At 35.4% G+C, this 24,127-nt stretch overlaps 1 protein-coding gene across 1 annotated transcript in view; it reads right to left on the bottom strand.

Moving 5' to 3' along the window:
- Positions 1 to 10,173, bottom strand: part of LOC306854417 (cell adhesion molecule 1-like) — a 203,873-nt gene extending 193,700 nt beyond the window's left edge. Inside the window, exon 1 of the mRNA XM_079392382.1 lies at positions 10,083 to 10,173. Coding sequence (XP_079248508.1) covers positions 10,083 to 10,158 — 76 coding nt within the window. The 5' untranslated portion in view covers positions 10,159 to 10,173. The remainder of the gene's footprint in view (positions 1 to 10,082) is intronic.
- Between the last annotated feature and the right edge of the window lie 13,954 nt (positions 10,174 to 24,127).

Below are 24,127 nucleotides of genomic sequence, written 5' to 3' on the forward strand. Positions count from 1 at the left end.
GGCTTCAGTGTCACATGACCATTTAGAAATCAGTCTAATATGCTGATTTATTAAACAGAAGATGTTGTGCTGCTTAATAATTTTTTTGAAACTTGTGATACATTTGCCAGGATTCTTTTATGAATAAAAAGTTAAACAAAATCTTTTATAACAATACGAGTCTTTTCTATCACTTTTTATCAATTTAACATATCCTTGCTGAATAAAAGAAAGAAAAAAAGCAGCGTATATTGTTACAAAAGATTTCTATTTTGAATTAATTCTGCACTATAAATGCACTGTAAGTAGTCCTGCTCTTTGGCACAGCCAGGCATTTACAGAAAATTACTAACATGCTAAAATTACTAACATGCTATCAAATCACAATCAGGAATTCAACAGCATCTCTATATATTTATATAAAGGTGTATGCTACAAAAAATACACAATCCAGAAAACCTCCTTTCTCCAGCCTTTTTCCCCCAATAAATATCCCTTGCGCACAATCACAGCAGTGAGTCTGTGACCCATAGACATCACCAGACTCTTGGTCTCATCCTTTGAAACGCTTTTCCCAGCCTTTAATGCAGCCAATTCCAATTGTTGCTTGTTTTGGGGATTTTCTGCCTTTACTCTCCTCTTCAAATTATGAAATTCAGGTTCAATCGGATTTAAATATGGAGATTGACTTGGGCAATCTAAGACTTTGCATTTCTTTGCCCTTATAAATTCCTTGACTGAACTGGCAGGGTGTTTTGGGTCATTGTCCTGATGCAATATGAAGCACTTCCCAATGAATCTGGTGGCATTTTCTTGAATATTGGTAAGCAAGATGGTTTTGTACCCTTCCAAATTCATTCTGCTACTGTCATCATACATTAAGTCATCAGTAAAGTTGAGAGGGCCTGTTCCAGAGGCAGCCATGCATGCCCATGCCATGACACCACCTCCACCATGCTTTAGAGATGAGGCTGTATGTTTGGGATCATTTGCAGTTCCCTTTTTTTCTCCACATTTTTGCTTTCCCATCACTTAGATAAAGGTTCATCTTTGTCTTATCGGTTCATAAACACAGTTCCAAAACTATTCTGGCTCACCTTTGTGCTTTTTTGCAAACTCTAATCTTGCCTTTCTATTTTTGGAGCTGGTCAGAGGTTTGCATCTTGCTGTGTAGCATCTGTAATTCTGTGTCAAAGTCTCCTGAGGACAGTAAATTGTCAGAGCATCACCCCAGCTTTCTGGAAGCTGTTGGTGATTTTACAGACACGTCTTTTAGGATTCATTTTCACAGCTTTTATTATTTGTCTGTCATCAACTACTGTTGTTTTCTCAGCTGATCAGGTCATTGTTGGTTGCTGGTGGTTTCCAAACTCTTGATTTCTCCATGCCCTTTGTTTTTGCTATAACTCTAATTGACTTCCTCTTTTCTTTTAGCATCCAAATCACTTGCTTTTCTCTCAAAGTTAGCTCCCTCATCTTCATCCTGGTTTGTGTGTCATCACCGAATGCAAGATTCAGAATGCAGAAGTAATGGATATAACTGATACGACACATTCCCTGCTTTTAATATCTGAAGAATTAATGCAACAGGACACAGCTGATCACTTAGAAAGACCTGTGAGGCAACTGTTCCAATACTTATGCTCACATCAGATAGAGGGATGAAACTCTAAAAGTGCTGAACTTCTTAGCTGCTAAAACATCTATGTGTTGAATCACCCAATAATAAAATGTGACACTCTGTATTTTTGTCTCATATTCATCTTTTAATCATATTTGTAAATGTCTTGACTCCACAGCCAACAGAGCAATTTTGTCTTTACTGCTCCAATAGTTTTGGAGGGCACTGTATGTATGTATGTATGTATATATATATATATTATTGTATTTTGGTTAATGATTATTTTATTGTTGTTTTAATTTTAGTTAACTATAATTACTCAGATTCAGACCATGTCTTGGTAATAATTTTGCATATTATTATGCATATAAAGGTAAGGCTAATTAATTAATTTTAATTAATTTAATTTAGTTTAAGGGCATTTATGTATGATAAACAATTTTTCTACTGCACTGAATCACTTATATAATGTACAAATCTGGTTTAAGAAGTGAAACCCGTCCCTGTAAAAAGAGCTAGAATATTGTTCAGAGACCTTCACAGGGACATGCTACATCATGTTAACATCTGTTTAAATGGATGAAACAGGCTCTCACCTCATATATGAGTTTTAATAGCTACCGCAAGCGCAAGGTTTCAGCTTTGCTCTTAATACTTTGAGGTGACATTAATAACACATAATTCCTAACAAACGCCTGTGCATCAGACAAAGCCGATTGAAAAAAAACACAAAAAAAACAACATGCTATTCTGAGGACGGATATGGAGATTCAATCTGACACATTTGATACTGTGCCTTTCCTCAGTCAACCACAAAGGGGGCTTGATTACATGGACACCTTTCTCCCACTGGACTGGCGATCAATAGATGGCTGAATCGGCTGAATTAATATGATTGCTCGGGGTGCATTGTCCTGATTCAACAGAGACAAATTAAAAATTAAAGTTGTATTGTACAACAGTAATTAAGATAGCGTGTCTCAATAGGATAAAGAAAGTGCAGAGCTTTTCAGCAGAGTTAAACCTTTTAAAACCTTTGTGTTTATGCACCACTGAGGCTTCTTGGCAAAAATGCAGAGCAATTTAAGGAGCTAAGATTTTCAAAACAAAGACTTGAGTGTTGATACGTGTCTACATCAATATGTAAAAAGTTTTTTTTTTAAATTACAATAATAAAAAAAAAATCATAATAAACTGTGTTAAAAATAAACAATGCTCTAGCAACCAGGGTAATTATTGTTAACTAAAACTAAAACTATTACAAACATTTTATTAATCAAAATAAAGCTGAAATAAAATTATAAATACTAGATAAAAAACTTAAACTGATTTCAAACTCCCTGAAATAAATTTAAATCAATTCAACTCAATTCATTTCAAAGCATTTCAAAGCTTTAACATTAAAATTACAGGTGATCTGTTATCAGAGACTACTGTCTCAAAGTATTTTAAGTTTAAATAAAAGCATTTAAGTAATAAAATTACAAAATGGCAATAAATGAAAACCACAACTAAAATAGTAAATGAAACCTAATACAAATAAGTAATATAAATAAAAGAAATAAATATAATGCTCATAAAAAAATTACGAAAAAAAGAAAATTATATATATATATATATATATATATATATATATATATACACACATAAGTTTTTTTTATAAGTTTTTGCAAAAATAAATAAAATATAAGAAACTCATGTTAATATAAAAATAATATTTTGAATTTCTTTTATTTTCATTAAATAATTTTGTTTATATTTCAATTTTCTGTAATTTTGTTACGAGCTTATTTTATCAACATATTTTAATAAAATAAAATATTAATTAAAAAATATATAATAATATATAAATAACACTAAAATAACACTGCTAGCAACACCAAACAGAACTGCAAAAATAATTCCTAAACACACTTCAGTCTGCCATTGGTCACCAAACAGACAGCCCCGCCCTCAAACTCACACCATTGGTTGAGCCACTGTTGCAGTGCCAGGATACATAAACAAACAAAGCCATGTTTTAAAAGCATCACAAAGCCACAGTGCTGGAATTTGTCAGTGGGGCTCAACAACTGACTCACTTTTAGTTGTCTATGTGTATTAAACAGGCATATTTTGATTTTACCACCCAACAAAAAAAAATGACACGCACCACTGTTAACAGCCCAAATCAAATGGTGCTCATTTTCCAGCAATGATCCCAATTTAGAACAAGCGGATGCGAGCATGACTGTGCAGACAGATGTTGCTGTCCCAGAACCTCGTTTTGCTCGAGGTGATGTGATCAACCACTGCGAGTATCCAGCGTCCTGACATTCTTAAGTATTTAGCAGCTCAATTGAATAGCACCTCCCCTCTGAGCCACCATCTGTACGTTCTATTGATTGGTCACTCTCTCTTACTCCGACAGCTGGAGTCCCACTCTACGTCTCGACTGATCGATGGTGATGTGATCAGCAGTCAAAACCGCATTCACAATGTCACTGTGGTTTCTAACCAGCTCGCACCTCGCCAGTTTAAATATTAAAAACACTGAGACTGCGATCAATTTTTGCTTAAAGGGAAACGGAGGAAGAGATGCTCTAGCATTTGTGAGAACGAAACAAAAACAGGGAGTGAGTAAACACAGGGGTCTCTGGAGATGATGCTGAGACCTTATAGGTTCCATCATCAGCTCTGTTTGTAAGTGGGTCACATCTCCTTGAGCTTTGGGGGCATGTCACCATTCATATGTTTCTGAACATTTTTCACGACAACTCTCAAAGCATGGTGAGATAAAGTAGGTCACCATGACACACGTACTGTATAAAAATATGTTTCAAGAGTCTATCGCAAACACAAGCTGTAAACAGACTCTAAACATACCTATATCGGTGCATTATAGGAAGAAACTGGAATCTGTTTTTATGGGTTTTTGGGAACAAGGAGTGCAAGGGTGGACAGCAAATGATTTGTACTGTCATTATTTGAGGTCAACATGAATCACAATTTGCTTCCATAATGTGACATTTTTTCCAAGGGAAACTAGATACTCATTGAGAAAAATAAAAGAGTAAATTGATGTGATTTTTTTTTGGTATTACAACAGGGTGAACTTGAATAGTTTTGGTCCCCAATGCACAAGGCAAAAGTGACACCAGAATAGACATTTTCATAATTCTGTTTCAATGAAAATACAAAATGTTAGAGACATATGCTCTGTTACTGACATTAAAAGTATTATACATTTTATAAAGTATTTTTTATTATGACGGGAAAACAAAATCCAAACCCACATGGCCCTGTGTGAAAAAGTGCTTGCCCCCTAAACCTAATAACTGGTTGGGCCACCCTTAGCAGCAACAACTGCAATCAAGCATTTGCGATAACTTGCAATGAGTCTGTTACAGCGCTGTGGAGGCATTGTGGCCTACTCATCTTGGCAGAATTGTTGTAATTCAGCCACATTGGAGGGTTTTCGAGCATGAACCGCCTTTTTAAGGTCATGTCACAGCATCTCAATAGGATTCAGGTCAGGACTTTGACTAGGCCACTCCAAAGTCTTCATTTTGTTTTTCTTCAGCCATTCAGAGGTGGATTTGCTGGTGTGTTTTGGATCATTGTCCTGCTGCAGAACCCAAATTCGCTTCAGCTTGAGGTCACGAACAGATGGCCGGACATTGTCCTTCAGGATTTTTTGGTAGACAGCTGAATTCATGGTTCCATTCATCACAGCAAGTCTTCCAGGTCCTGAAGCAGCAAAACAGCCCCAGACCATCACACTACCACCACCATATTTTACTGTTGGTATGATGCAAACACTTTTTCACACAGGGCCATGTGGGTTTGGATTTTGTTTTCCCTTCATAAAAAAAAAACTTCATTTAAAACCTGTTTACTTTTACTTTTAAAAAGTGTTTACTTGTGTTATCTTTGATTAACATTTAAATTTGTTTGATGATCTGAAACATTAAAGTGTGACAAACATGCAAAAAAATAAAAAATCAGGAAGGGGGCCAACACTTTTTCACACCACTGTATGTATGCAAAAATAAATCATTATTATAGGTTATCATGGTAGACATGGTTTTGAAGATATATTTTTATTGCCTACATCAAAAATATGCAACAACAAAAAAATGCTGCTGCGGTATAAAGTCCATAAATCGTTGCTCTTTGGATACAGGATTTCTAAATCCATCAAAAAACAAATCACTCCAAGGCACTCAAAATTATAGTAAATTTTTTTTTAAAAGCTTTTAGTCACATGGCTTTACATTAAAAGGAACACCTTACATTTTTTAGTGTCCATAGAAATATAATTTATAATATAATTTAATTTACATATAATTATGTAAATTTAAATGTACTATAATTTATAATCTATATATTTATATTTATATATATATATTTGTTTTGTAAAGTATGATAAAAAATTATAATAAATATATACATTATATTATAACAAAAATTGCATTATTATTTTATAACAATAATTGTAACAAACTACTATACATTGTTTGTTTCCAATATCTTTATTATACTGTAGTGTGTGGGTATGTGTGTGTGTGTGTGTGTGTGTGTGTGTGTGTGTGTGTGTGTGTGTGTGTGTGTGTGCGTGTGTGTTTGTATATATATATATATATATATATATCGTTTGTGTGTGTGTGTGTGTGTGTGTGTTTGTGTTCATGTGCGTGCATATAAAATAGTATATTTAATTAAAAAAAATATTAAATTCCGACAATAAAGACTTTGGAAACAAAACGCTGACATTTGAAAGGTGTTATAATTCAAAATCCCTCCCAATATGACAAGCACAGTTTAAAACCGGTCAATCGTGTCAGCAGCGTCGCAACGCTACAAAGGTTTCTGCAGCTCTTCAGAGGCTGGTAAACCAAGCAAGCGGTGCACTTTGCGCCCTGAAAAACAACATAATTTGATTTTTTTTCATGGTCAGTGCCAAAACAATTCTGCCAACTAGGACAGACAATGAGCTCGGTCCATGAAAGACAGGGCAGAATGAGAACAATGACAATATTTATCACAGAAGACAGGAACCCCCTCCCCTCATCATATTCCACTCTCATTACTCCAGCAGTGTCATGAATGAAGCATTCTCTCTCCACTGGGGCTTCCTTCAATCTGTTACCACTAATTGACTGTGTGCTGCTGCATAGCGCTCAACTGGTATCTGTCCTACAGAAGCGATATTCTATCGGCTTCAAGCATCATTTTCCTCCCAGTCTAGCACCGGCAAGAGGATACTTCAGCTTTGATGTTTAGTAATACGGCGGTATAAACAGAAAACTAAGACAGGAGAGGTCTTCGTAGTGCTTCACATCAGCCCCTGTACTTGTGTGTTGACTCACTAGAGAGGCTTCTGTTGTGAAGTTACATAAGTCGATGAGCAATATGTAATAACCCCAATGGAGTCAACTAACAGATTGCGGACTCGTATTCAAATATGGTCGGTCTATTTGCTGAAATACACAAACGCAAAATGAAGCAGAATTGTTGAGCTTTCAAAATTATATAACTTTAAATCCTGCTTTGAACTTCATCTTAAAAAGACTCCTTTGATGCGAGATGTGGTTATTCTGATTCAAGTTCCTTAATGACATTGCCAAAAAAAATAGATAAAAAAAATCTCATAATTGTGCTGGGCAACATCATTTTCTCACGGCATATCATCACCATCTTCACTTCTATGCAAAGTTATCTCACATTTCCATCTCGGCAACTTTAGCATCTGGTAGGAGCATAATGTAGTGCTGTGCATTATTTAGCAATCAGCACAAGGCTTATTAAGCAGGGATAATGTAAATCTAATGAGCTATAAATTCTTCGCTTTAAATAGAAAAGAAAATTATTCCAACAAACGATCTTAGAAAGTTAATGCACCAAGGGTAAAACGTTTTAATTCACTCCCAATCAACAGTTTGCTGGAATTCAGGAGAAACAATTACATGACAATAGAAGAGTGCAGAAATTTCCCAACAAATGGCTTTCAATGCAGCTCCTCCGCCATGTATGAGCAAGTGTCATATATGAGCATTAGTCTTTTCTCTGCGGGTATGTTTTACAAGGTTTCTCGTTTGATTTTAGAGGGGTTTAAATTAGTGCTGATTGTTGTGGGGAGTGTCAGACCATTCATCTTCCATAACATTCATCAAGGGGCATCGTGAATTATGCAAAAGCTGCAGTGTGTTTCTAATATTTACAACTCGAGCTCCTCGCACTGATGGAAACTCTACCTGTGAGTCACGCAGACTGAAAATTACCCTTGACATGAAGCAATTTACATGAATATCCTATCTCATTACAAAAGTATTGTTTGCCAGTAAGAATTGTCCCATATCAGAATTGTTATTATCTCTATTATTTCTTCTAAGAGAATATATATTCCCTCTCAAGCCAATGCCGTTCTCCTGTCAGCTCACGCTGTTAACTGCAGTCTGCCTGTTGAACGACGATGACTTGCTGCTTTTTAGAATTTATGTGTTGGGGAGATGATACAGAGCAAGACCATGAGCTTTTTTCATCAGGATTAAAAGTTAAATATATATGAAAGTAAATGTATATATATATGTATTAACATACTCAAAAGAGCTGCAAGTAGTACCAAAACATGCTGTTTAGATGGATTTTAAGTTAACATGCTACAGTGCAGGAAAAATCATCTTCCCCAAAGTATTTCATCTTTCAACTACCTGTATGTATAGAATGGATGGATGGATGAGAAAAATCCAGTCAGAAAATATCATGTCTTGCATTACACAATATTCTAGGTGGTTATATGAGGATTCAAGAGCACTTACAGGAAGACAAGTGGCTTTGAAGTCTCCTAAAGGAAAACCTATATATACCTCTTGCCTCAGACAAAAGCATCATTCACATACAGAAAAGCCTCCGTTGTTAATACAGGCAGCGCCATTCACAGACGTCTATTACAACGGGGGTTTTAGCAGTGAATAAATTGGGTAACACACAAAATAATCACTCAAAAAAAAAAAAAAAACAGGACTATAAAAAATAACTCAATTCTAACAGAATACTGCAATCTCATTCCCAGAACACAGAATAAAAAGCCAATATCTTGTGGAAAACCTGTTGATGGATGGGAGGCAGAAGGAGCTATCATGGCAAGCCATTTAAACATGTATTCCTTAAAGCTAACTAGTGTATATTTTTGTTACTAGTATAGTATACTAGTGTAGAATAGTATTTTCTATTATTACTAGCAAGTAATTAAACAGTGACAGTGTCTTTTTCAGTTTTTGCATTTCTACTTTTCCTGCTTCCTAATTTATTTAATAAACCTGGCATTGTGTATTATAAATATTATTAGCTCTTCGATTAATTGCTATGTTCCTCCTCCTCTGTATGGCATATATCCTACTAACCAGAAGTAGGCCTACTTTAAATAGTTGATATCTGAACCACCCTTATGAAAATCAAGACTGGTTTTATTATAATAAAAGTTTAGTAACTATGTTTTTTTGGTGTATTGATTATCATTTGTATAACCACAGTTTTACTACAAATACAATCGTTAAACTATGGTTAGTGTAGCAAAACTAATTTTTGGTCACCATGGTATCACTAACAAATTAACCATGGTTTTGGTTCTGTTCTTTTTTTTTTTTTTTGGTTTTATTTGTAGTAAAACAATTGTTAATTTGTATAAGGACACTTATTAGGGACTCACTAATGATGATATAACTCAATAATGATTAAATATAAATTTGTCAGGGATGTCTGGTATCCAATGAATAGTTGTGTCACTAAAAGATAGCAGTTGCAATTGTATTAGTATTAACTGAAATAAGTACTAATAGAATAACGGTCGATTTTAGCTAGCAAAGAGCTATAAATGTTAAAACAGCTTGCCATAAGCGATTCTCACAGCATGCTCCATCTAACACAGGAGTGTTTTTTAAGAACACCAACACCACATTAAACCACTCGACAAAATGACAATGCCAGTTTAAGATTTAAGAGAGAACTAAAGATGACCGGTATATGTTCAGACACGTTAGACAAGTGCGCGCAATGTCACTCCATAAAGTCAATGCAATAGTGCTGTTATTCTGCAATGCGTGCGTTCTTTGTTTAAAATCTACGTTAAACATGTGCATTAAATATACATAAGGGCTACTTTGTATTTATTTAACCGTTTTCAGATCACCAGCATGTAATGCTGACTTCTGGTTGTGAGATACGGACTTGCGTCCCTCTCATCAGCAGCACTTGGGTGCAGTACTTTTCTCCTGCTAAACAACCAAAAACACCATCCAGAGCAGTCAAACGTGAGGAAGAACTCCTCACATGACAGTTTTACCATGTAGACAGTTGCAGATAAACTATGAAAGCTTTGAGAGTAGTGCATTTCCTGGGAGCGCACAGCATCATTGACGTGCGCAAGTGTTACATGTTGTTTACACACTGCTCTCGCTTCGATACTAAACATAAGCTTTCATACATACTCCGCTTGTCTTACCTTTATGCAGAAACGTTGCGAAAATTACGTAGAAAAAGAGTGAAATAGAGTGAGATCCGAGTCCCGAGATCGCCATGTTGAACACCTGCTTCGGACTGGCGGCGCTTAATCACCTAGAGACGCTCGCGGGATCATGAGATGCGGAGAATCGGGAGGGAGTAAACACGCGTGCGCGCACGCAGAGCGAACAAAGTATATGCAATTCTACTGCTATCTTGTCGCCTGTCAATTACAAAAAGTGTATGTTTCGTTCAAACTGCGCGAAATAGCACTTCTATTGAATTATCCCGTTATATTCTTTAGATGTACAGGTGTATTCTTTTTATTTAGATGTATTCTTTAGGTGTACAGTCCGTCGGTCGGCCACTTAAACAAAACAAACCCTGACAGGGTTATCAAAACGCTGACATAAAGTTCTTATCTATCTATCTATCTATCTATCTATCTATCTATCTATCTATCTATCTATCTATCTATCTATCTATCTATCTATCTATCTATCTATCTATCTATCTATCTATCTTGCTCATAACTCCAAGGTGAGTAAAGCATTAATAAAAACAAATCTGCTTAGAATGGATTTACAATATTTACATTTTTGTGCTTTCATTTGAACAAAATGAATAATTTGGGCGGTGTGTGTGTGTGTGTGTGTGTGTGTGTGAATTTAGCCTTTCTCTGTCGCATCACAATGTTTCACACACAAACAGCGCCCCCTATGTTCATGAGTGAGGCAGAGCAGCCTCAACACAACCCGATATCAGAGGTGATATTTCAACTGTTTCATTACCTCCTCACCATTATGGCATATTAAGACAAAAGCATATTTGAAATATAGATCCAGACACAATAAACGTAGAAAGCTTTTAAAAGAAGAGTAAAAACAAGCATATGTGACACCGCAAAATACAGCAATGTCATTGCAGTTGTCCAGCTGCCCACCCATAAATCACACAGAATACTCATTCATCTGTGTATGAGTATTTGTAGTGATTTATGAGTGCAATCATTTTGTAGCATTCCATTGCATTAACCCGTCAGTCATCTTAAGTTAGCAAAATGCAAATTAATTCCTGAGCATTTTCACTTTCTTTGGTGGAGCTGACCGTTAGTCTAAATTTATTTGAAAAGTCTTCTCTACAATTTGGTGACTGTGTACATTACATTTTGCATAAATATTACTATAGTTAACTGTTATAGCAATATGAACAGCTGTGCAGGTGATTCCATAAAATAATTACATATTAAGCACATGTTGTATATTAAAATTATTAAGTAGGGCTACTTATTAATTTATTACACTCTAACATAATACATTGTACCTTCATCCTACAAGGCTCAAAGAAAATGTAAATAATATTAAATGAATAGATCACCCAAAAATTTATATTTTCAACGGTTTATAGTTAAAACACCTTAAAGATTTTTTTCTTTTTTATAAACGTGCAGATTTTTATAAACATATAGATGATATATTTATGGGCTTGAGTTATGTTGATTATTGTGATGTTTTTATCAGCTGTTTGGACTCTCATTCTGACGGCACCCATTCACTTCCATTGATGACCTGAGGGTAAATTTTCAGCAAATTTTAATTTATGGCTGAACTATTCCTCATAACTTCATCTCTAATATTAAAATAATACTGTAAAAATCTACTTTCAGTGTTTAAAATTAGTAGTAAACTGTAACCAAAACCAAATCAGCTTTCTTTGGCCACCAACTTGTTATCTCGACATGGTAGGATGATAATGCCATGGTATACCTGAAATATACTTTGATGTAATATGTAAATAGTATTATTATAATTATTATAATAATTCATAACTAGAAAATACTACGATTTTTCATCTAATATAGTGCTCTAAAGTTTGAAGAGGATGATGAAGAGGAGAAAACATTTGGTTAAATACTTGTTAAAGTTGTTTGAGTGATTTGTAGATCTATTCCCTGAGGATATCAAAATGTTTTTGCTCCACACTTTTAAATAAGCACTGATTTAATGAAGTGTATCCCAAGGTTGCAACCAACACATTCTCTTTTTTGTTCATTTAGGGTTTTTTAATCATTAATTACATTGACAAATACTCATTCAACAATACTTCTCTGGAACACCAAAGTGAGGCAAGCCTATCCACATAAATAGCCTTATTCACAGCGGACCTGAGAGACCAAAGACTAGACTGTTTAAATCTTGAGTGTAATCAAATTCTTAACTAAAGAATTGCAGCATATAGCTGTGTTCTAGTAGCGGTATGAAAAAGGAAACTAGGGAAAAATAATCAAAAAATTACAGCAGAGAAGTGCAGGGATTGGAACAGTGTAGTGTATTATCTGCCCTGTATGTATTGCCATGGCAGAACCAGTAACCGAGCAGACAGAAAGCCATCTAATTGCTCAATCTATTTGCATCTTTTTTCCAAGTGTTTCATGTCAATCCTCATTCTACGGCAGCCACAGATAGCATTTAGAACCTAATTTTAATCTCCCAGACAGTTTTATTTGCAACGATTGAATTCCACACATCAAATTCACTTTTGATATCATTATCCGTGGCAGGCTGCCAACTCTAACGTTCTTAAAGGTAACAAATGCTACAGCGAGATATTGTATAACAGCATGATAACAAGCTTTGGGTAATACCTGTCCGGGCTATTGTATGTGACATGGTAGTAGGACTGCTTTTGCATCCCTGGCTTCATTTTTAATCAATACTATTCAGTTTCCAAACAAAGTAAAAGGCTTGCTGAGGATCCAACTGTCTAGTTTATAAAGCAGATAGTTCAGAGTCTGAATTCTGATTCACAGTCTTCATTAATGAACAGAGCTGTGATGTTGTTTGGCAGCCATAAACAGCATACAGTAATACTAATGAAACATATCTAATACTAATGATCATTTGAATCAGGATAAATAACAAATTAATACATTTAGCCTAAAGGTTTTTTGAATATAGGTGTTACATACTTAGCGTTACTGCCAATAATTATTTTCATTATGATAACCTCTGATAACATTAAATATGTATCAGATATTAAAATTACATTTTGTAAAAAAAAATAAATAAAAAAATCTAATTAATCACTTAGGTGCTTAATTGGATTTGAATTTAGGCATCACACCATTGTATACAGTAAAAAAAATATATATATTTTAAGATAATTATAATAATTATAATAAATTGTTATTTGCTAAAGGTAATCATTATATTTAATAATTCAGTTTTTTTAAGGTTAACTCAATGTGAGATGTTTATGGCAAAGGTGCATAGTATAAAATATTTAATTTTCACAGAAAAATACTTTTTACAGTCAAAACCTTTTTCAATGCACCTTTGCCATCATCTAATACTCACATTACGTAAAAAAAAAATGGAATTATTAATTACAAACAATCATTTTAATTATCTTTAGCAAATATTGAAATTATTAATGGGTTAACTGTTACCATAACATGGTACCATATTACCATACCATATATGGAGATAAACTGTAAATAGTTGGACATGGAATTATATGTAATTTTACTGTAAAATACTTTCATATATTGTATACTTTCAAGTTATTCATTAAAACATACAGGCACCAATGTGCCATAATACGGGAAAAAACTGTCACAGTAATTTTTACGTAAATTTCTGAGGTAATTTTAGGTAAATCTATCGGAAATGATAGATGGGAAATGAGCATGAACAATTAAATATCAATGATCCTGATTTAAAAAAGAAAACAAATAAAAAACAATAGTGACTGATAATGGTGCCACTATATCAGGTTAGTTTGGAAATGTAATAGCTTACAGATTACAAGTTACCCTATTTAAAATATAACAAGTAGTGTAACTATTTTCATTACTTTATTAAAGTAATGCAAGTTTTTGATTACTTTTCTAAATCTCTAACAAATATTTTTAACTGTTAATCATTTTGAAACATTTAAAGCAGGCAGCGGTAACTTTACAGTAGTACTCAACACTATTTCTGTCACACGTTCAAAATCCTTCATCACTTGAATTTAGATTATAATAATTTAATTTGAAAGCACAGCCACCACAAAATCAGACTTTATCACCTCTTTTAACGTTGAGATCATTCTGGGGTTATTTCCTTTATTTAGCAAGGAAATCACATTGAGATATTGCTATCTCTTCTTCCAGAGAGACCTGGTCAAGACGGCAGCACATAAAGTTTCATACAAAAAGAATCACAGAGACAGTACCACAAATTACATATAACAATTCATAAATAAAATCAGATCATGAAAAACAATTACAAGTATCCTTTAAAACATTATACAATGTTGGAAGTGTGCCAAGATTAATTACATTTTGCAATTTATTCCAGGCCCAAGGAGCATAAGCGGAGAAACCACATTTACCAAATTTTGCCAATACCCTTGGAACTGTTAACCAAATACAAATTAAATACAGATTTAAAATCATAACATATAGTTTAACAGTTATGATACTGTTTGAAATCAAATCCTTGCATAGCTACGACAGGAAACACTGGCATCTAACAATGCCTTGGAAAAAACTATTAATCTAACTAATAAAGCATATACATAAACCCAAATAGGAAATAAAACAGTTATTGAATGAACGTGTCATATTCTGTGTCCTAAACTCCTGAAACATTGTGTCTCATGGGAAAATAAATCAATTCAGATGTAACAAGCCAGACCCTAATGATTGTAAACCCCTTTGTAATCGTTAACATTTTCATAAGTAACTGTAATTTACACATTTTTCTCTGTAAATGTAACAGATTACAGTTACATTTATTTAATAACTAAATTATGTAATTCCGTTATATATAGCTAGTTACTTCCCAACACTTACTATATTCCACATGCCTAACTCTTCAGGCACTCTGACACGTTCAGAGATTTCTTCAAGAAAACAGTCCATTCAGACAGTTGGTTTTCTACGAATTTTACCATCTTTCTAGGTCCAACATAAATCATACAAAACAAGAAAATGTGGGAGATGGTATATTGGATGATTGAAGCTTCCCTGTAGTGCAGGCTGGTCACAGCTCAGCCTGATCCCTGTAGCACATAAGAGCACTGAACCGCAAATCCTATCCACTGGTGAGCCCGTGTGTGTGTGTGAGTGTGTGTGTGTGTTTGTGTGTGCAGGTTGACCGCTGTGTGCCATTGAACTCTCCGGGGAACCACAGGAGGAACAGAGAGCCAAGACAGTTGAATTCCCTTTGTTTTGCCTTGAGGCTACAGCCGTAATGAATGCTGACAAAACTCATAAATTCCTCATACTGGGGTGCCACATATTTCCTCTAGCCCAATGGTATCAGTGCAATGGCAGTGGCAGATTTAAAAGGCATTAAGCAATTTATCAGGCCTCCACGATAGACGTGGAGGCATGATTCAAAATAACACAAAGCATTCTGGGCTGTTTCAAATCACCGCTTCAGATCATCCTTGCTTACAGAGTTCTCTATCAAAAATATTGCTATGTAGAAAGAACAGTTCACCGTGTCTGGGGACCTCTCTGTTGAGATACTCTGTAGAAAAGACTGATTAAATGTGCTTCTGCGGTGCATATAAACAGGTGTTTCAGAAAAAAAAGGAGTTGCATTACCAAGGTCATGGGCTCGATTCCCAGGGAATATGAAACTGAAAAATGTAAGCTTTGAATACACTTACAAGATCCTTTGGATAAAAGTGTCTGCTGAATGCATAACAGCATAAATGTAAAACACAAATAACTTGTAGATCACTTTATGTTAGGTATGGTCCCAATATGAAAGGGCTCTTTTTCAAAAAGGTAAAGTAAGTGGCTTACAGTAATTCAATGGTTGCTCATAGGAAATGAGTTTTGAATATATAGAATACAAAATAACCATGCAGACTCAACTCAAATACCTCTTAATATGTAGTGGAAAAATAACTTATATAATATCTTCAGGTGGAGATGGACACATTGTAATTATGTTCTGAGCACATGAATGGCCAAATTAAGTTCTTGGAATCTTGGAAATCTAGATGATACATGAGTGATCGAGTATAGGCTATATATGTACAGTATATATACACTCTAAAAAATGATGGGTTAAATACAAAATATGGGTAAATATTGGACAGAACACATGCTGGGTTGTTTTAAACCAATAGTTGGGTTAAATGTTTAACCCAACCTTCTGGGCAGTAACCCTTATAATATATATATACAGTATATTCAAGCTATTTTAATTTTATTTTGATTTTATTTTTGATCATTTTAAATGCTAAAGCTGATAGACAGCACTTGATTTTCTTTTTTTTTTTTTTTGCTATATGTAACAAAATTTAATTTTGATGCAATAAGTAATAGAAATGAAAGTTTCATCATTTTGAATTAAGATGTATGGTAGGGTTTACTGTTCACAATATAATTATTATTTCTTGTTTAGGCTATATTTTTGTTTTGTTTTTCCGACTTGAATGTATGCCATGTTGTAATAATGATCCGACCTACCAATATGCACTTGAAAGCAGCATAAGCACCACTAAATTTAACTAATTCAAACAAATCTCTTTCAGTACAAGCTCCAAATAGTACATAAGCATGCTAAATGCTAATGCATCAACATTTACTAATTCCAAGGAACTAGAAACCCACTGCCCAGTTTTAATGGAACAAACGAGATTGTAGTCCCAGTATAGGCTCTCATTATACAAAATGAAGTGGATTTAATACAACTAAATTATGGTCACTAAAGAAATTACAAATTGTTGCATTAGCTCATTTTAATCAAGTAAATTGAGCAAGCAGGAAAAAATCATGTCTTGAGTGTAATGTAATTAAGATGTCTTACAATATCTTGTTTTTGTTCAATTTGAAAGCAGCATCACATATATCATTTGCGGAGAAGCCAATCCCAAAAATGCACTGCCACAAGCTCTGTGTGAAAAATCCACCTAAATACTGAAATAGAGAAACTGTTAAATAATAAACATTTTATAACAAAAAAGTTCACATTTTAACTATAAAATAGATTCTTGTTTTGGCTTATTGGAAGATCAGGCTGTTAGCTTAGCAAAATGCTAATGACAAACTCTATTGAAATACATCAGTCCAGTCTGCCATGTGGGATGCTTGTGTTAGAGTTGTACATAAGCTATATTGCATACTGCAAAATTATTACTTCCCAACATATATTCTGTTAAATTTTCTAGAAGAATTAATTGCAAACACAATGCATGCAATTTCCTGTAAGTCACACTGATGAAAAAACATCTCCTTTTTAAGTACGCAACATGCAGAACATATAAATATGTGTGTGTGTGCGTGCGTGTGTGCGTGTGTGTGTGTGTGTGTGTGTTCTAAGAGGGCATTTACTTCAATTATGATGACAGTCTCAATGATAAACTACACCACATATTCATTGCCCGAGCGAAACGCAACCATTTCACTATTTTTTTCCCCCTGCTAACTGCAGTGTTGTATTAAAGTGCAGTACTCTGGCAGATACAGTGAGTCATTCTCTGATGGAATAAAATAAACCACCGTGGCTGATCGTGATGCGTGCCCTCACGTCTTTATGATCCTGTCAGCTTCTCTTTCAAGATTGACTGAATGTAATGTCTGTTATATATTTTCAGAAATCTGTCAACATCAAATGCATCGTGGTATTTATTGCCTTTATTTGTGTTTTCTTGCTGTTCAGGGCTGTTATATTTTAGCATAGCCCAGGCAGTTATACTTGTCGAAATAGGTTGTCCAATGCGTGTAGATATAAAACAGCACTGTTTTATAACAAAATACATAATACATTTTATTTATCGCTTTGCTACTTAGCTTTTGTTTAATTTATATGATGCCTATAAATGGGTTTTGCCTGTAGGGGTATTTTTATGGATGTGCAAAGAATGATCTATTGAATGCTGGTGCTGCAGTCTTCTCTCTGCTGAAGAGGCAAATGCAAGAAATACGCAAAAGTTCTTGCTGTGAGTATTGATTTAACTGTGTTCTGTTAATATTTAAAAATTCTCAAAAGTACACACTAAGGATAACCCTGTCCTGTCAACTGACCAGCTTCAAAAAATGTTTTTAGGTTTTAAGAATATAACCTAGATCATTGCTTCTTAGTTGGGTTCCAGTCTGTTCTGATAGGACTGCAGACGGCAGTAACAAAACAATTCTAAACTCAAGTAGATAAATAGGTTAATTAACTTTTAAAAGAGAAAATGCTTCCTATGTCTTTTGTTGTTGACATAAAAGGCTGCACGCAAAATCCTCATCCTCAAAAACCAGGAGTAAAACTACAATGTAAAAGAAAAAAATTATCCAGTGACATTGAGATATGAAGTCACATTATGATATATGAAGGGAAAATGCTTCCAATATATTTTGTTGGTGACATCAACGGCTGAGCAGCCAGTCAAACTCTAAGCAAAATCCCCATCCTCAAAAGCTATGAACGAAACTACAAAAAGTAAAAGGAATAATGAACCAGTGACGTGAAGTCACAATTACTTGCAATTGTGAAAAAGTTAGAGTTAAAATAAAGTAAAAATTCTGAGATATACAGTTGTGATTATGACACTAGGTGCCACTTCTGTCAGCCAAAAAGTGGAAACTGAGACCCTGTCCAAATACCAACACTTGCGGTCTTGGTCACTTGAGAACGTGTACATGCAACAGGAAGTAAGCAGCGCAAGACCAGCCACCAGCCGAACCTGCACAGCTAAATCATCAGAAGTTCAGCAGGTATTCTGATGAAACAAGCGAGGACAACAGCGAAAATGGCAGATCATGGAAATAAATGTTATGTTCCAGACTGTGCAGGGGATGTGAAGTGCAGCGATGGGTTGGTGTCTGTATTCAGAAAGGCTCGGAAAGCAAATAAAGCTTTCTAATAAAATAACATGAGCCACTAAAGGGACATGGTTAGCTCGTTGCTAGTGGTAATGGTGTAGCGGTTACACTGCAGTACATAAGATTTCACTTACCACATAAACGGAGTAAGGAGAGATGACTGAGGATGATGGCGAATGATTTACAGATCCTGAGCACCACTGACAAGCTTCTGATCTTGTAAAATGTGTGGTAAGTACTGCCGCTCCATAGTATAAACAGAGTACATGTGATCGCGAATCTCGAAAGTGAAAGTAAAATGCAATCGTTCAATGAATGAATGAATGAGGCATATATATATAGCGCTTTATTGTGTATTGTTGTACACCCAAAGCGCTTTACAATCATATAGGTGGTCTCTCCTCAACCACCACCAGTGTGCAGCATCCACTTGGATGATGCGACAGCAGCCACTGCACAATAGCGCCAGTGTGCTCACCACACACCAGCTACAGGTGGAGAGGAGAGAGAGGTAGAGCCAATCAAGTGGATGGGGATTATTGGGAGGCCATGATTGACAAGGGTCAGTGGAGGGAATTTGGCCAGGACATTTGGGTTACACCCCTACTCTTTACGAGAAGTGCCATGGGATTTTTTAGGGACCACAGAGAGTCAGGACCTCGGTTTAGCGTCTCATCCGAAAGACGGTGCTCTTTTGACAGTATAGTGTCCCCGTCACTATACCGGGGCATTAGGACCCACACAGACCACAGGGTAAGCGCCCCCTGCTGGCCTCACTAACACCTCTACCAACAGCAACCTAGTTTTCCCAGGAGGTCTCCCATCCAGGTACTGACCAGTCTCAACCCTGCTTAGCTTCAGTGGGCAACTGGTCTTGGGCTGCAGGGTGATATGGCTTTGGCATGCCCAGCATATTATTAGCGGCTCCCTGATGTCCGCATTTTATTTACATTATAATTACCCAACGAAATAACTGCGCAAGAAAGTATTGAAATATATATTTTCCCTGTGTTTCCTTCCTGTGAGCTACTGAAATGAGCCGCACTGTGAAACAGCCAATCGGAGCAGACCTCAACATTATTATTCATTACCCTTCCACATAAGCCATTAACAGACCGTTTCATTCTGGGGAGAAATCCTAGGGTTATAAATCGACATGTAAAACTGTTTCTGGAGAATTTTTGCACTTACCTAAGCCACATACCTTCTATGTAGATATCAGAGAACAATTTAAAATATTGTATTCTATTCAATGCATTCTATGGCACCTTTAACTATGTCCTTACTACGTTTCTGGGCCTTGAACATGTCAATTGCCTTGCTGTCTATGCAGGGTCAGAAAGCTCTCGGATTTCATCAAAAATATCTTAATTTGTGTTCCGAAGTTGAATGGAATGACATGAGGGTGAGTAATTAATGAGATAATTTTTTGGGTGAACTATCCCTTTAAATATTAATAATAATAAAATTACATTTAAATTTTAAGTAAAAGGTAAAATGTTGTAAAGTGTTTATTGGTGCATGAGTATATGAGTATTTGTATTTGTGCAATATTTGCAACTGCTTTATATCACTTGGCTAATTAGAGGTAACTGAACTGTGTCATCTGTTATAGGGACTACTAAACAGACATTTAGAAGCTTGTTTTAAAATGCAAAATATTGAAAATTAAAACAAAGCTCTGTAAACACAAATTTGTACAACATTAAAGACTGGAATATACTACTTGACTTTTAAAATCTGAACTTTTAAAGACTTTAAGGCACTCGGCATCATACAGTTACCGACTTTGTGAACAGTCACAGAGGAAAAACTGGTCATCATACACTAAATGACTGAGGATCATACACTACAAATTGTTCAGATCACAACAAACTCGCACAGAAATGTGCACCTTGCTAGGAAATGATTGACAAATGAAAACAATGTGTTTTCTAAAAATTGTGTGTTTTAAATATCAAACGTTTGATATCCTCCGACTGGATGGAATCATTGTATGAAGCTAAAATAATGGTCTGTGACCACCATACACTACTTTTTGGGAAAAATGTCAACTTAAATCTGAAGACTGGCTCTGACATTCAACAACTAGCATCAACTTCTCCAGACTGTAAATCAGGAAAAAAATTATGTAGTGTATTCCAGCCTAAAGTGTGTCCCATTGGCTAATGAAAAGTTCTACATACACTTCTGATCTTCACAACCACTTAAACACTTAGGCCAGAAACAGGAAATACATCATGTAAGTAGACAAGTGATCATGTGCAAAGCCTGCAAGTGTGGGATTTTGGACAGGCCCTGTGGCTACAATTCACACGGGCTCCTCAAAAATTGGACAACTTTGATGAGTGTCAATTTCTGCTGTGACATTCGGATGGTAGGGTCAGAATTTGGTGTAAACAACATGACGCAAGAACCCATCCTGCCTGGTATCAACAGTTCAGACTGGTGGTGCTGGTAGAGTGGTATAAGGTATATTTTCTTGGCACATTACGGGCCCCTTCGTACCAGCTGAGCATCATTTAAACCCCACAGCATATGTATTATTACTGACCATGTCCATCCCTTTATGACCACAGTGTATCCATTTTGAGAATACTACGTCCAGCAAGGTAACACACCATGTCACAAAACTCAAATAATCTCAAACTGGTTTCTCAAACATAACAATGAGTTGACTATGCGCAAATGGCTTCCACAGTCACCAGATCTTTAAGATGTTGTGGAATGAGATATTTGCATCATGGGTATGCAGCAGACATAATGCTATCATGTCAATATGAACCAGAATCTCTGAGGAATATTTCCAACACCATGTTGAATCCATGTAGTTCTGAAGGCAAAAGGTGCCCCAACATGGTTCTAGCAAGGCGTACCAAGTGGCTGGGAAGTTTTTTTTTTGCTTACTTTTGGACGATGAACAATTTTGGTTCTGTGTTAGGTTGCCACTTGGTGTCCACATGTCTAAAACAAATCCAGTTATGACCTTCATGTCAAAATTAGAAGACCTGAACAACCTTATTGATTGAAATCATTGTCCATAAGTGACATCTGCAATCAATGTAAGGGTCTGTGATTACAAACAAACATTTCTGGGTTGTGGTTTCGGTCCTTCTTTTATGCTGGACTGATAAGCTTAAGTGTATTAATTATTCATTTGTTATTTTGAACTGTGATATATACTGTGATATATACAAGGGGGAAGTCGTGGCCTAATGGTTAGAGAGTCGGACTCGTAATCGAAAGGTTGCGAGTTCGAGCCCCCGGCCGGCAGGAATTGTAGGTGGGGGGAGGGAATGTCCAGCGCTCTCTCCACCCTCAATACCACGACTGAGGTGCCCTTGAGCAAGGCACCGAACCCCCAATTGCTCCCCGGGCGCTGCAGCATGGCTGCCCACTGCTCCGGGTGTGTGTTCACGGTGTGTGTGTGTGTGTGTGGATTTGTTCACTACTCACTGCTGTGTGTGTGCACTTGGATGGGTTAAACGCAGAGCACCAATTTCGAGTATGGGTCACCATACTTGACAATACGTCACGACTTTACTTTTACTTTTTACTTTTTTTACTTTTTTACTATACTGGGGTGGACCAAAGTGTTTGTTTTATTTGAGAGGATTTTTTTAACTGATGACCAAGTAACAATGCACACTGATTGGAGGGCTTTCGAGGTAATCATAAACAGGACATTTCAGAGTCTGGCGGAGGAAGTAGAGGGTTCACCGAGCACACTTAGTGTGTCCCTTGATGCACATATAACCATAGATGCATTTTCAGTATGTGTAAGTTTCATAAAATGACATACACAAGAGAGTGCCATGGCATTATTGAAATAAAATCTTTCAAGCTAATTTTTCCCCCCCAGTGCATTGCCAGTTCCAAACTCTAAGTTTCAGTTTTTCGGAGTTCATTAACTAATTTTAGGAGTGAAGTATAGAGTATTCAAATTCAAATTAAAGAGCGAGATTGTAAGGAAGGTTAGGTATTTTAATTGGATTAATTTGCATAAGAAAATTAGTTTTATGTATCTTCAAACATCATAATCCATAATTACTTTACCATTCTTTCCTATGCCATATGTACCCTTGTATTTGCATAATATTAATTAGAGGAATGTTCTGTCACAAAGGGTCAGTTTAAATGAACATTGTTGAGCTTCTTGTCATTTGAATAGCAGGATAATTACCTATTGCTCGCTGGTCAATGACTATTTTAAGAAAGAAAAAAAATCAATATTAGACTTACAATATGACCTGAAGACTATCAGCAGAAAAAGGTTCTGGCACTATGAAACTGCACTGTTTTTAGGCCAGTAGTTAGCAGTGACAGTGATGTGTAAATAAAGTTTAGAGCAACGATACTGCATTCTATGGACATGGAAAGTGAAGGCAGTAAATGTCCTGGCTTGTCAGTAGTGGAGATTGTACTTGAAAGACTAAAGTATAAACCAGTGTTAAAAAATAAAAATCTCTATTTGATTCGAGTGAAGATTCAGCTCCAAAACGAGGCTGCAATAACAAATGTTTTGTGGGACAGGGAACAATGGTTCTGAGGAATTGAAAGTGCACTTTGCAGTCCGCTCAACAGATTTGGTCAAAGGCAGGAGATAACATTCAGAAAGTGGAGCCATCAGTCCAATGTCCATCAAAAGGTGTGTCTACCCTCAAAGAGCACAACCAGGTTTGAAGAATGCATTCCCTAGACAGCAATGCAGCCTGCTATGGCTAAAATCCTCTTTTCTAAAATCTATACTTTGTCATATTTTCTTGTAGAAAAAAATAAACATCCTAAAAGAAGATCAATATACTTTCTAACAAAGTAGTGAGGTTTATGATTGTTTTTTTATTATAGAAATGCCAATGTGGTAAGAAGAATAAACATATTTCAAGATATATTCTCAGAAAACGTAATATTTTAGATTGATTAAAACATTGATTAATCCAAATAAGTTCAGACTTGCTTTCAGAGAATGTTTCTTTTATCTTAATCAAATTAATGTTTAAAAGAAAAAGTGGCAAGAAAAAAATATATAAATATTTTAATATACAGTAGCAGTAAACAAACTATTAATGTATTAATATATATAATGTCTGTAAACAAGCATTGATATCACCTTGTTTAATCTAACATAAACATTAAGATAAAGACAATAAACTATATGCATTTACATATTTTCATACTTGTTTACAGAGAATATTTATTGCGTTTTTTTATATCCTATTGGCAATTTA

The sequence above is a fragment of the Barbus barbus genome, assembly GCF_936440315.1.
Source record: "Barbus barbus genome assembly, chromosome: 34".
Classification (NCBI taxonomy): Eukaryota; Metazoa; Chordata; class Actinopteri; order Cypriniformes; family Cyprinidae; genus Barbus; species Barbus barbus.